Source organism: Pygocentrus nattereri, chromosome 18 (genome assembly GCF_015220715.1).
Source record: "Pygocentrus nattereri isolate fPygNat1 chromosome 18, fPygNat1.pri, whole genome shotgun sequence".
In the NCBI taxonomy this organism is placed as follows: domain Eukaryota; kingdom Metazoa; phylum Chordata; class Actinopteri; order Characiformes; family Serrasalmidae; genus Pygocentrus; species Pygocentrus nattereri.
Genome location: NC_051228.1, coordinates 8,742,769 through 8,755,936, shown reverse-complemented (window position 1 = coordinate 8,755,936; position 13,168 = coordinate 8,742,769). Strand labels below are relative to the sequence as shown.

At 41.7% G+C, this 13,168-nt stretch overlaps 1 protein-coding gene across 1 annotated transcript; it reads left to right on the top strand.

Moving 5' to 3' along the window:
• Positions 1-4,739: 4,739 nt before the first annotated feature.
• gdnfa (glial cell derived neurotrophic factor a) lies at positions 4,740-12,393 on the top strand. The gene is made up of 3 exons (XM_017710726.2): positions 4,740-4,898; positions 7,736-7,957; positions 10,715-12,393. The coding sequence occupies exons 2-3, from the start codon at positions 7,762-7,764 to the stop codon at positions 11,257-11,259; spliced, it is 741 nt and encodes a 246-aa protein (XP_017566215.1). The 5' UTR covers positions 4,740-4,898; positions 7,736-7,761; the 3' UTR covers positions 11,260-12,393.
• Positions 12,394-13,168: the final 775 nt, after the last annotated feature.

The window sequence follows — 13,168 nt, the reverse complement described above, 5'->3', positions numbered from 1 at the left end:
CACAGCCATTCCCGCCTAGCCCAGATAACACTTGCAGAACCCCTGAAACGTTTATCCGAAAGAGGGGAGGGACGAACAAAGGTGATGTCAAGGAACCCAAATGCACCTGCTTAGCAGGTAACATCTGTACTAACTACAGTTTACAGATTTCTGTCTCCAATCATATTCAAAATAAATATTTTAGTGGTATTTTTTTTAAAAAACGGCCTAGGTCAAATGGAACATTCATTGCTGGACTAACCTGCAAACAGACACTTGGAGAAAACAGTTGCAAGCTAAGGTTGAAGCACTGAGGTTTTTATAGGTTAGATCAACCTGCAATCACCTAGTGCAGATAATTTGTCTTGCACAGTAATATGGCCTGATCAGATTGGATACAAAGATCCAGTCCAGAGGTCTCAACTCCCTGCTGTTATGAGAAGAGCTTGGATTCTCCCTGAAGATTGTCAAACTCTAGCGTTATGTATTACGTGTGAATGGTAAGGTCCTGTCAGGAAAATTCTTGGGAAATGCTTGCCTTCAGTAGTACTTCACTTATCACGTGGGTGACTAGTGTTCCCAGGCCCACAATAAGCATGGGTTTGGGTTCTGTTTCAAAGAAATGGTCATATTCACTACTCAAAACCAGCCTGTTGACCTAATAACTCCTACTGGTGTTACGTTGGTGTTGATGACACAGTTGCAGTTCATCATATGCATTTACACTTATCTAAGCTTCATGTTGATTCACTTTCAATGCTTACTAATTCTTACTAGTTTATGGCTATAATAATAGGGCCTTAGTCAAAACAGACAAGCCCTCTCAGGTGTTACCTAGAGTTCCAACCTGGAAAAAGAACAGGATGTTTACCTCATTTCTAGGCAAGAAGCCAAAGGCCCGCAAAGGAAATAGTCCTATATACGAATGGTACCCATGTTGCGTGGCACTTTGATCTTTGTCCACTTTCTCTACACCCGTGGCACATAAAGGTTATAATTAAACCATTCTGATGCCCAAGGTTCCCTGCTTACTCAATCAGAATTTCCATAGTCATTTTTTTTTAAACAACAGTTTTACACATCAGGGCAAATGTCATGTTACTAGCAACTACTAGCAGACTTTCACTGCATAACAAACTGTTTTCAGCTGTCAGCTACTGTTCAGCAGACGGATATAACAAAATTACCTATATAAAAATGGAGCATGTCATGGTAAAATGCTAAATAAATGTTGAATATTACATTATTATATGGAAAGCATTACTGTGGACATGTATGCACTTTATCTGGACTTCAAAAACTCACAAAACAGCGATTCCTTGCTGGAAAACCTAAAGCAGAGACATTGGGCCTCTAGCCAGTTATGACCGCACAGCATAAATATAACCATGCTTGCATATTTCAGTGGACAAGCAACAGAGATTGGACTTCACTATGGAATGAGAAGCTCAGAATGTCAACCAAAGCAAAATCAGCCATATATTTCTTCTTCAAGGCCTTGGGGGGATTCTACTAGAACATGATTTCCTATTGGGAGGTGTAAAGATCCTGAGTACGTAGACTACAGTAGGACTTTCTATTAGAATTTCTATTATGTAATATTCAAAGACTTTGTTTTAAAAGAACTTTTTACATTTGCTTTTTTGAAATCTAATTTGTAGTGTGGGCTTGCACCATGATTCTTTGGGATAAGATTCATAGCACATGACTCATTCCTCATTAGGAGTGGGAAACTGTGTCACAAAGGTTACTGGGCTTTGTGATTTGTCTGATTTGTCTTTTTTATCCTGTGTCATAGTCACAAAAGTCACATCTGTCACAAAACCAATTTTCAACATTTGAGAAACCATTTTTAATATAAAATGGCATTTTTTTAAACAGAGGTATAACTTGGGTATTTGTATAAAATGGATTCATGTTCACTTTTTTTTTCACATTTACAAAAATTATGTATTTTATTATTTTTTTAAAAATTCATTTGTCAGAGATTTGGGTCACTGGTGTCATCAGGACTCTTATATTACATTTTAACACAGCATTTCCAGCTCTATTAAACTGTTTCTTTTGTCAAGGCTCATCAGAGAGGAAGCATCTCAAGGCATGAGAAGGAGTCCATATTTCCTCACTATATTCCATATTTGTTTATCAGGCAGCACATAAGTTATATGTCACCAGTGTTTAATTTAATTTAAAAATTTATCAAAATGATATCATTTTTATTACTGATTTTGAATAGTTGCACAAGGTCACCTGACCACCAATGAGTCGGCCAATTTGCAAAATCCAAAATGTAACCAAAATGTCACTGGTGTCACCGTCACTGGTCTTACACCATATTCATATAACACCAGTGACTGTAAAATATGTTTGATATTAAGCTCTCCTTTTTGCATATATAATAATAAGAGATGCTAATGGACACGTGTTAAATTAACCTCATTAGGAATGTTTTTTGGGTTCCCTGGGACTGTAAAGCATAAACCCCTACACTGAAATGTAAAAAACTATAAATTCTATATGCATATTCTTTATGCATACAAGCATGCTTGGGTAAGCACGAGTTGCAAGGCTTCATCTCGAAACACTATTATGACTTCAGCGCTGGAACAGAAATATCAGGGGTGACTGGCATGCCTGTTGTAAGCCCTTACAGAGGAGAAACACGCTCCAGGGTGTAGTCCCTCCCCCAGCCTGAAAGGCTAAATGAACACATGCAATAGTACACAGTCCAAGTCAAATAGCTCAGACACATTCACCTTAATTCCTAGTCAGAGCAAAACAAACCAGGCCCTGTCATCAAGGATTTGAATGTCAGGAAGGGGATTTAAGTCCATCGCTTAGTCTAATGTAATAAAGCGTCTATCCAGCAAATACAATGAACCTAGCTTAGCTCTGGGAAGGTTTGTCTTCTGGGTTGCTGTACATACTGTCCAGTTAGATTTATAGAGTCCATAGAGCCAACCGGTACAGACCAAAACAGACAGAAATGACAGTACTAGATCAAAGGACAGTCGGGGTATATGTTACCTAACAAAATGGCAGAAGCTCCTCAGGTGCACAACAGAAGTAACAGGAGTAGCAGGGTTGCCTTTCTCAGCCTTGTCATCCACATAATCCCCAACAGCTATTTGTGACACCAAACACCTTGCAGTCCAATGTTGAATATCACAAGGGGGATGTGCGTTACTCAAGTCAGGCCTGATGCATGCATTCATCTACAGGAGCTGCAGTGCATTTCCGTCCATTTTATCACAGGATCTGCATGAGAGAAAAGGAAGATATTGGATAATGTAGTTCTACTCTTCTTCAATTATTTAATTTCCAGGGAAAAAAAAAAATATATATATATATATATATATATATATATATATATATATATATATATATATATATATATATATATATATATAAATAGAATATAATATGAATGTCCACCCTTTGCCTTTACTACAATATTTTTTTTCAGGAGAGTCATTTTCATTTTCAGTTTTTCCAAGAAATTTTCCAATTTTCCAGGACACCTCCGAAGTTCAGTCTTAGAAGTTGGTTGCATTTTCTGTCCCTTACAATCCAAGTAATCTCACACATTCACCCATCCATCTATCCATCCCCTTACATCTATCTATCCATTTATCATCTGTCTGTCTATATAGGTGTATATATTATACTATACTTATTATATAAACGTATATTGTCGCTGTCTAATGAAAAACGGATCTCCATTTTCTGCATTTTTACCTTTCTGCATCATTTGAGCTCAGCAGCCGTTGTTTTACATTGTGTGAAAATTTCTGGATGATTGGACCAAAAGAAATGCTTCAGAATTGCTTAAATAAAAACTTTCCATTAACCTCCATTGAAAGCAAAGAACATTGCCTTCTCCTATACACACACACACACACACACACACACACACACATTTATTTATTTGCTGGGGTATGGGTGTTCTGCTTCTTTCATGGCAGTGAAAAATATATAAAAGAATATTTTGCACTTAATTTCCATTTTGATCAGAAAGGAAATAAATGAATAAATGGCTTCTGACTTTTGCACAGCACTGTAAACATAAACAGTAATAAACTGCAGAAAGTGGGATTACATTCACCTGGATTAGCATTACCCAGAGATGACATAACCCAGCTTTCTCGACCCAGGCTGCCCTAATGGCGTCGCTGCGTTCCTGGACGTCTGATAGTGGACAGTCAGGCTGGCACAGTCTCCGTTTGTATGCACAGCTGTACAGTTGACTGATATGAAGAAAACTTTTGCCGCCTGCACGGTCTGGTCCAGGAGGCTGGTGAGGGATGGAGGAGGTGGTGGGGGGAGTGGGGGGGGGGTGCAGGAGGCGGACTCAAGAGACGTCAGTGCTCTCCAGCCCCATAAAAGCCTTCAGGACAGGCACATGCGCGTCTGTATGGATAGCAGCGGTCGAGCAGCTCCCCCTTACAGCTGAGTGGGAGTGAAAGGAAGCGCCAAGCCCACAACAGGAGTTTTACCTGAGCAGGAGGATTGGTGGGGGCTCTACGGGGGGGGAGAGAGAAATGATGGAGCTGGACGGGAGCCACCAGTGAAGGTCCCGTGTGGCTGGTCTGAGGGAAGAGTGGGCGGGTGTCTGTCTGTTCGGTCTGCGGGGCCATGCTGCCTTTATTTCCAGTGTCCTTCGTGGATCTGCGCGTAAGAGCGCACGGACGGGAGCCAGCCGCGCGCTGAGCGGAGCGCACGGGCCGAAGGAGGGGGTGGGGTGGGGGGGGCTACCGAACACACACACACACACAGCGGACGAAACGCTCTGAATGGATGCGGATTATTTGAAGGCTCCCTCTCCCGGACGCCACTCTAATAACGCAGCGTGGATCCTTCACCGAGACTCGGAATCGCGTTTGTGTCCGGACTGCGGGTCTGCATGGGTCCGAGCTAAGGTGAGTCGGGCTGGGGCGGAGACCATAGCGCTCTTCTGCACTCCTAGAAGATCCGTTCAGGACCGGACGCTCAGATCCAGCATGCAGCCTCTTCTGGTTACACATTTCAAAGTACGTGGTCAGTGTAGTGGTCAGGGAGGCAGAACGTGTACCTGCTGTTTGAGGGGTTTGCGTAAACTTCAGGCCAGGTGATTTTCTAGGTCTCTGGAAAGTACATGCAAGTTTGTTCTTGTGCCTGTTACACAGCCCAGGTTCTCTCTAGAACACACAACTTTCCTCTAAGATGGTTCTTTAAAGCTTCTTCTGGCTCTATGTGGAACTAAATGGTTCTTTGCATGGTGAAATGGTTCTTCAGATTGATGACGAGTGTGTTGTGTGTGGTTCTACATAGCACCAAACCGGTTCTTTTATTGTTACAAGCTTGGCATGGTAAAGAGCAGAACCCTTGTTGACAATTTCACCATGCAATGGTTTGATAAAGAACTCATGTTTCTAAATACAGCTATCATCTTTAACTACAGAACCTTGAAGAACCATCCTTTTTAAGAGTGTCTGGGGCACCAAAAAGGGCTCTTCTGTTTATGTCAAGCTTGGCATTGTAACAACAGAGGACGCATTTTGGTGCTATATAGAACAATTTCAAAAAGGTTCTATATAGAGCCATATTGAACACATTCTCCAAGAACCATTTCACAATGCCAAGAACCACTTAAACATGAAATGGTTCTATATAGAGCACATGGTTCTAAATGGAACCAACACTACAGAACCCTTAAAAAAGCATATACAGCACCAAAAAGTGTTCTTATATTTATGGCAAGCGTTGTAATGATAAAAGACCTTTTTTGGTGCTAGATAGAACTTTTTCAAAAAGGTTCTATATAGAGCCATATACTAGACATTGTCCATCAATCTGAAGAACCATTTCACAATGCAAACAACCATTTAAGCAAGGAATGGTTCTCTAAGCTCGTGGTTGTGAACAGAAGCATTCCCCTTACTAAAGAACCCTCGAAGAACCAACTCTTTAAAGTGTGTATATAGAAAAGGCATTCCTCTATTTATCATAAGCTTGACAATAAAACAATAGAACCTATTTTGATTCTATATACACACACACACACACACACACACACACACACACACACACACATACATATATATATATATATATATATATATATATATATAAAACTTTTTTCAAAAAGGTTCTACATAGACAACACATTCTCCTTCAGTCCAAAGAACCATTTAAGCATGAAATGGTTCTATATAGAACTCATGGATCTAAATAGAACCCTTGAAGACGCATCTTGTTTAGTGTGCAGTTGGAACTCGGCTCTCTGTGGTTGAAAGTAGCTGTTTGGTTGCTTCTTCTTTCAAAACAAACCCATATATGTTTGGGGTACTTTCTTCTATGGATTTGCAAGACATCACAGATAGACTGATGTAATGAATACTGGGCCCTAGAATCAACAGTCATTATGCAACATAAAAACAAGGAAAATATATGACAACTATTTATAAGACACATTGAGAAAGGAAAGGAAAAATCGATAGATTTTTATTCCCAAATACATCGTTATTAGTTTCTTTCCGTTCAATTGAATTCCAAAGCTCTCATCAAGAAAGCCCAGTATTTGTAGTTTCCATTCAATAACTAGTTTGGCTGATCACTCCATCAGTTAATTAAGTCAGGTGTGCTGCTGATAGACTCTAACAAATCCATGCAACGGCTGGAGTGCAATGAAAGTCAACCAAACCTGTGCTCTTCGAAGCAAGACATTAATAACTTTTTAAAAAGCAAAACATCTACGAATAACGTATATAGTGTTTTTACAGGCATGGACACACTTGCTAAATACAACATGTATCTTACAGCCTTCCTAGGTGCCCAAGACTGTTGCACAGCACTGTTTTCTAAACATATGTTTAATACTTTGGTAACACTTTATTTGGATGGTCCACCGTAGATGCTTTGTAGATGCTCAGTAGGTCTTTAAGTAACATTCAACTAAATATCTATTAAATGCCACTGCAATGCTTTGTAGATGCTCAGTAGGTCTTTAAGTAACATTCAACTAAATATCTATTAAATGCCACTGCACATGAAAGTCTATCCCTAACACTTAACCCTAACCCCTAAGGCAAAACCTGCACCTTCTCCTAAACCTGACCTGAGCATAATGTTGTTGATAACCAAGTATCACCAGAAATTTGGATAATCATTTAAGTATCTGTAGGTCATCGATTGTAGACCATCCAAGTAAAGTCTGACCAATTTTTTTTGTATGAAATACACACTACTGAAGGCAGAGGTTGCGAGTCAGGATCAGGAGTTCTGGCACAGAACACGCATTCTCTGCTTCAGCTGTATTGACAAAAATCTGGTCAGCATTAACCGAATTTACGCAAGCAGTCTTGCTATTCTGGACTCGTGAGCTGAAGACTGAAGCCTATTTTTATTTCAGCCTATGTCTGTGTTTTTAAGTCCACCACATTCTCTATCCGTTGTATTCATACATATTCAAAAGTACTCCTGAATTGATTTCAAGACACAAGTCAAACTAGAAATGTTGCTATTTTTTGTAAATTTTTTATAGGTTAACCATGGTAAAAAAATGTTCAGTGACCCCACTAGAATGGAGAAAAAGAGACCTCAAAAAAAACCCAAAATAATATAGCGGGGCCTCATGTTTCACCTCAACATATCTATTCCCTCTGTTTTCCTTATTCTGAGAAGAAGAATGGAAACCAGCCGTTAGCCATCTGTATAACTGCGCTTTGTGCAGGTGAGCCAGAGTAACCTTCAGCATGGCCTTTCCCTTTCTTTGCAGCTCCTTCCATAGGAACGGAGTCTAAAATGAAGTTATGGGATGTTCTAGCCACGTGTTTGTTGCTCCTGAGCTCTGTGTCCACTCGTCCTCTGTTCCACAAGCTGCAGCCGTCGAAGAGAGCTTCACTGCCACAGCATCTCGCTGAGCCCCTCGCTGTGGACCCCATCATAGACTCCTCTCCTGAAGCTGCCAGTCTGAAACAAGCCTCCATGGAAGAACAATGTAAGTCCATGTTTGAGAAAGGGGGCTGGGGTTCTCTATGGCAGGGGTCACCAATTCTGGTGCTGGAGTGCTATTGCTCTGAACATTTTAGTGTGTTTGCTGCTCTAAAACACCCACTTCAACTCAGGAAGTGCTTGTTAATTGGCAGTCTAGTTGGATCAGGTGTGTTAGAGAGGGGAAATCACGCTGGGGTACTGCAGGACCAGGACTAGGAACTACCGCTCTACAGAAAGCAGTTAACATGATGAGTGCACTTGAGATGGTTTCTTCAGCTGTACAAATTCAAAAAGCCCACCTGCTTACACATACCAGCATGCATCATTTCAATGTCAGGCAGAATCGTGTTGTCAAACTTAATTTTTCACTTACGCAGAGAGCATAAACTATGTTGACCGACCCTTCCTGTGTCATGGAAGACCAAGCTAAATTGTACCACAGTGACCCTTCTGCCAACATACAGATTTCCAGTGTGGCTACACTGAAACCAGAGCTTCGCAACCACAAGGGATACCAACTATTTGGCTCAAACCACTTTGAAAAGATCCCTCTTAGGGAAGATATGTAATTATATTTGTATCTGTTTTACAAACACCATAGCTTCATACACTGTGGTCGTAGCAGTGGCATCTCCATCTGTCTGGGTATGCCATTATGCAATTTGAAAGTAAAGGGCAGCACAGACGACAACTAAGGTGACAGTGCCCTAAACACAGGGATTGAGTTGACCTTTCTTGTCTGGATTTGTTTAGCTTCCCTACCGCTCCTTCCAACAGACCAGAGTGTTTATTATTTTCAGACTTGCAAAGGGAGACTACAATAGCCATGTCCCTAACAAAGTTACTGCTGAAAATCCAGAATCCAGGCAAACGATGGCACGAAGGGAAAAGGTTTTGCTGTATATGGACGTTTTAGGCAACAGAGAGCTATACTTTCCCTGTGTTTATGTCCATTTCAACAGCTGTGTGGGAGGTTCTCCATTTGTTTAACACAAGATGACACTGTCTCGTCTTTACACGGCTGTAAACCTGCAAATTTTCTAGATAAGGTATGGAATGCTAAGCTAAAGCATCCCTTATCCCAAGAACTGTTTCCTTTAGTCCATGGTTTAGTGGCACACCACGACATCCGTGTGTGCAAACATGTCTGTTGAAACGAGAACCTTCTTGTCACACATGTCTGAAATACAAATATATTTTAAAAGAATACGATATGTACCCTCAAAAGCTCTTGGAGCCAAGCAAAAGCTTGGGATAGACTGATGCCCACTGCAACTGCAGAAAGCAAAAAAAAAGTAGGTTAACTGTGCAAAACAAACACATATTGAATCACTCAGTGGTTTGTCCATGATATAGTGCCTTGGTATTTCTTTGTATCTTCAGAACTCCAGAAGTTGTGAACAGCTTTTGGTGAGCTATAGAAGTGAGGTAAAAAACGATCATGTAACCTGCTGGCTGACAGTTCCACAGGTGACACCTAATGAAATTCAGCTCCTGTCTGACCACGCAGGCAGTCTGCACCCTACACAGTGTTCTACATAGTACAAGGCATTAAGGATAATGCTATCATAACAAGAATGACAGAATTCTCATCACACCCTCAATGCAGCACACTCCTATAAACACTTACCTCAAATTACCCTGACTTACCTGGCTCATGGATTGTTGCTTCCTCTGATTACATTATTTTGAGAGCGGGTGCATTATAATACAATTAGTTTTGCTTTTTCCAAATGACACATGGTCTCAAGAGAGCTTTTCCAGATGTCATAATGCAGTCCATTTTGCTGACTTGTGAGACAGAGAACTTGAGGGAGTTCCTTCTTTAATGAAATCACTGTGTATTATACGTAGATCAAAGGACTCTTCATCTTTCTCCTCCACGTTCAAGAGCAGGACAGAGCGTATGTTTTGAGTTTGCCGGTCAACAGATGTATCCTGCTGTACCTCAGTGTCATAATCTAAATGCATTTGCTGTGTATTTAAGGGGAACAGAATCTAGAAAATAAAATCAGTCATCAAGTGAGGGACTGCATATCACCTTGTATCTTTACTCCTTTCATTTCAGGAAAAAGGAGCACATTCGCAGGGACAGTATGTGCTCACAAAGAGAGGGCAATAGTTCTCAACCTTATTCCTGGAGTACCCTAGTCTCACTGGGCCAGATGTGATCTCATAACAAGAACGTCTCGAGACAACCATGAGAAACTCTGGGGTAAAAGTGGGTGGAACCGTAGACTTATTAGGGGTGGAAAAAAGTGTCTAAACTTCAGTGTCTTGTGAAGATGGCGCTTGAAGTACGAGCCGATTGTTCACTTTTTGAAGTTATCTGATCAGCAAAGACTCTCGTTAGCCCATGGATGTAAGTTAGTATGGCAGAAAAGTCTCCCTAGAAAATACCAATTAAGCACTAGTATTTTGCTAGGGCATCAAAAGAGCACAGACTTGGAGGGAAGGCTTTGGAGGGGGGTGTACCTTTGTTTGAGTCAAATTTTACAGCAATCTGACACCAAAAGTTTCAAATGTTGTCCTTAAAAGTGTATTTTTGTTATGAGAACACACCTTAAGGCTAAACTGCACAGTTTTTTTCTCTGCTCTAACACACCCAACTCAACCTAGGAAAGGCTTGTCAACAAGCTGAGTAGTTGGATCAGAAAACATGAAAATACGCAGGGCAGGGCTACTTGAGAACCAGGGCTGGGAACTTCTGAAATATGGCATGGCAACTCACTACTGATTTCTATTGTTTTGTCTCTTCAAGATGACATCAACAGCCTCTATCCGGAGCAGTTTGATGATGTAATGGACTTCATTGAAGCGACCATTGGCAGATTACGGAGGTCCCCTGCGGCAGAAGGTGGCTTTGAGGGCCGGAAGGACAAGGGAAAGAGACAGAGAGGGGCAGCAAACACAGAAAGAGGAGGACGGGGACGTGGAGAAAGAAAGAAGGGTCGAGGACGTGGAGGAGGCCGAGGGAGCAAAGGGGGTCGAGAGGAACTTGTCAAAGGTCAAGGCCGTGGGTGCCTTCTCAAAGAAATCCACCTCAACGTGACAGACCTGGGGTTGGGGTACCGGACCAAAGAGGAGTTGATATTCAGGTACTGCAGTGGTCCTTGTTACGATGCAGAGACCAACTATGACAAGATCCTGAACAACCTCACCCACAACAAGAAGCTGGACAAAGACTCACCTTCGAGAACTTGTTGTCGGCCGATAGCGTTCGACGATGATCTCTCTTTCTTGGACGATGACCTGGAGTACCACACTCTCAAGAAGCATTCCGCCAAGAAGTGTGCCTGTGTCTGACTTGAGGACGCGCAAGGGAGAGGGGGAAAAAAAAGACACTTGGATGAAACGCAGGAGTCTCGCACTTCAGAGGGCTTGAGGCCAGTGCAAAGACTAATGCTGCTTCTCGGAGGGAAAGTGCAGGGCTTGAGTGTGTCATAGCTTATTCCCCAGACATACAAAAAGCACAGCCCGAGAAAAGCTAGCAGCACAGAGGCACACGACAGATCTGTTGGAAGTCTTTCAACCCAAAGGAGTGACTTAAGAGCAAAAGCTTCAGGAAAAAGTACTCTAGCTGAGGAGCAGCAACTAAGTATTCACTTTGTTACCAAACAAAACCAGAGCATTTCCTTATAAGTGTGGCTTCAAATGTAAATGCTATCTAAATGGCAACAATAACATACTTCATTAGCAAGTCACAGACAAATCACAACCCGACAGCTGTACCGTTGAAGTATACACAAACTCTAATTTAGGCAGTGTGTGTGGTGGCGTTTTGGATGGGTGCTTTGCTGTGAGTAAGCTGGAGAGCCTGTGGACAGCACAAATTTTATGGATCTCTCCAGGAACTGCAGAAAGTGGTGGTCATGCCATGCCGACCACAGCGGACCTCAAACGTTTACATTCAGAAAGTCCAAGCGCCCTTCTCAAGATGCGGACTGATCCCACGGCAGCCGTGACAGACTCATCACAAAAATGTTTAATATTCAGAAAGTTATCTATATATATAGTATATATGAAAAGCGTATTTATTGAAATTTAATTAACTTATTGTTATTTATTACAATCCATTGTATTAGAGTGTTTTTTTTTCTTATTTATTTGTTGAGCTTTTTTTTTTTCCTCCGTCTTGGATGGTGCCAAAGTGGAGCATGTGTTTCTAAGGAAAAGCAGATGATGTGATAATCTAGCCTCAAGGTTTTAGCTGTAAAATAATCACTCACTGATTATAGGACTTTAGAACCCAGTCTCTCACCTCTAAAACAAATGGTACAGTCAGACCTCATTACAAAAATAATAACCTGATGACATAACTTAAGGACAAGTGGACCAACTGTTCTTTGAAAGGGAAAACACTCAGATATATTTAACAGCTTGCTATACTCTTCGCCATTACTGTAATTTTACATTGCTAAGGAAAAGAGAATAATCTAAATTTGGAGATATGGGGGGGGGGGGGCGGGGGGCGGGGGGTGCACAGCCTGTGGTAGACCAGTCAATGTTTACTCGAATGGAACAGTTTTAGCAAAACGTTAACATTGGCTCTCCAACTGCTCCACACCAATTATCTGTTTGCAAGAGAAAATACGGCTCCTGCCCAGTGTGTTTATTCTTAGACATAATAAATTCACTACCGGGGAGGTTTCTAGCGTAGCTACACGGTGCCCCCATGGAGACCCAAAAATCACAAACAGAAAACATCCCTCTGAATCAAGCAGGGGGATTTGAAAAGTGCTCCAGCTACCTAAAATCTTGGAGTTTCTCCTGAGGTCACTAAGGCCACCTCAGCAGCTTGTCGGCCAAGTCTTAGCCCCCTTGATCTGGGTTTAGAAAACGATCCTCAAACATTTAACTTAAGCTGCTCTGATCGTCATGGCTCCCTGGTGTTTAATACCATTTAAGCAAGATTTGCTTCTGTCTTCCTCAGCCAAATTGAAATAAACCTCCTTAACTGAAGATAAAACAATTGGGAAGGCTGCCCCGCATCCAGGCACATGCCTGGAACAAAACGAGGACAGGCTTGGTATGAACTCCAGATAGTAAACACAACAACACGCTCTGAAACAGGACTTTCATACAGGGTAGCACGCACACCCAGAAACAGCTGGTGATGCCTACGTCACAAGCGTTGAGGGAGCAGATTTTGGTCTCTGCCACGCAGAAAGACCCTAGGAGAGCGCCTCGACGATTCCGTGGATTACAGAGCAAA

Coding starts and splice junctions, on each gene's coding strand:
- gdnfa (XM_017710726.2), top strand. CDS start 7,762: ATGAAGTTATGGGATGTTCTAGCCACGTGTTTGTTGCTCCTGAGCTCT. Junction 7,958..10,714: donor AGCCTCCATGGAAGAACAAT/GTAAGTCCATGT, acceptor TGTCTCTTCAAG/ATGACATCAACAGCCTCTAT.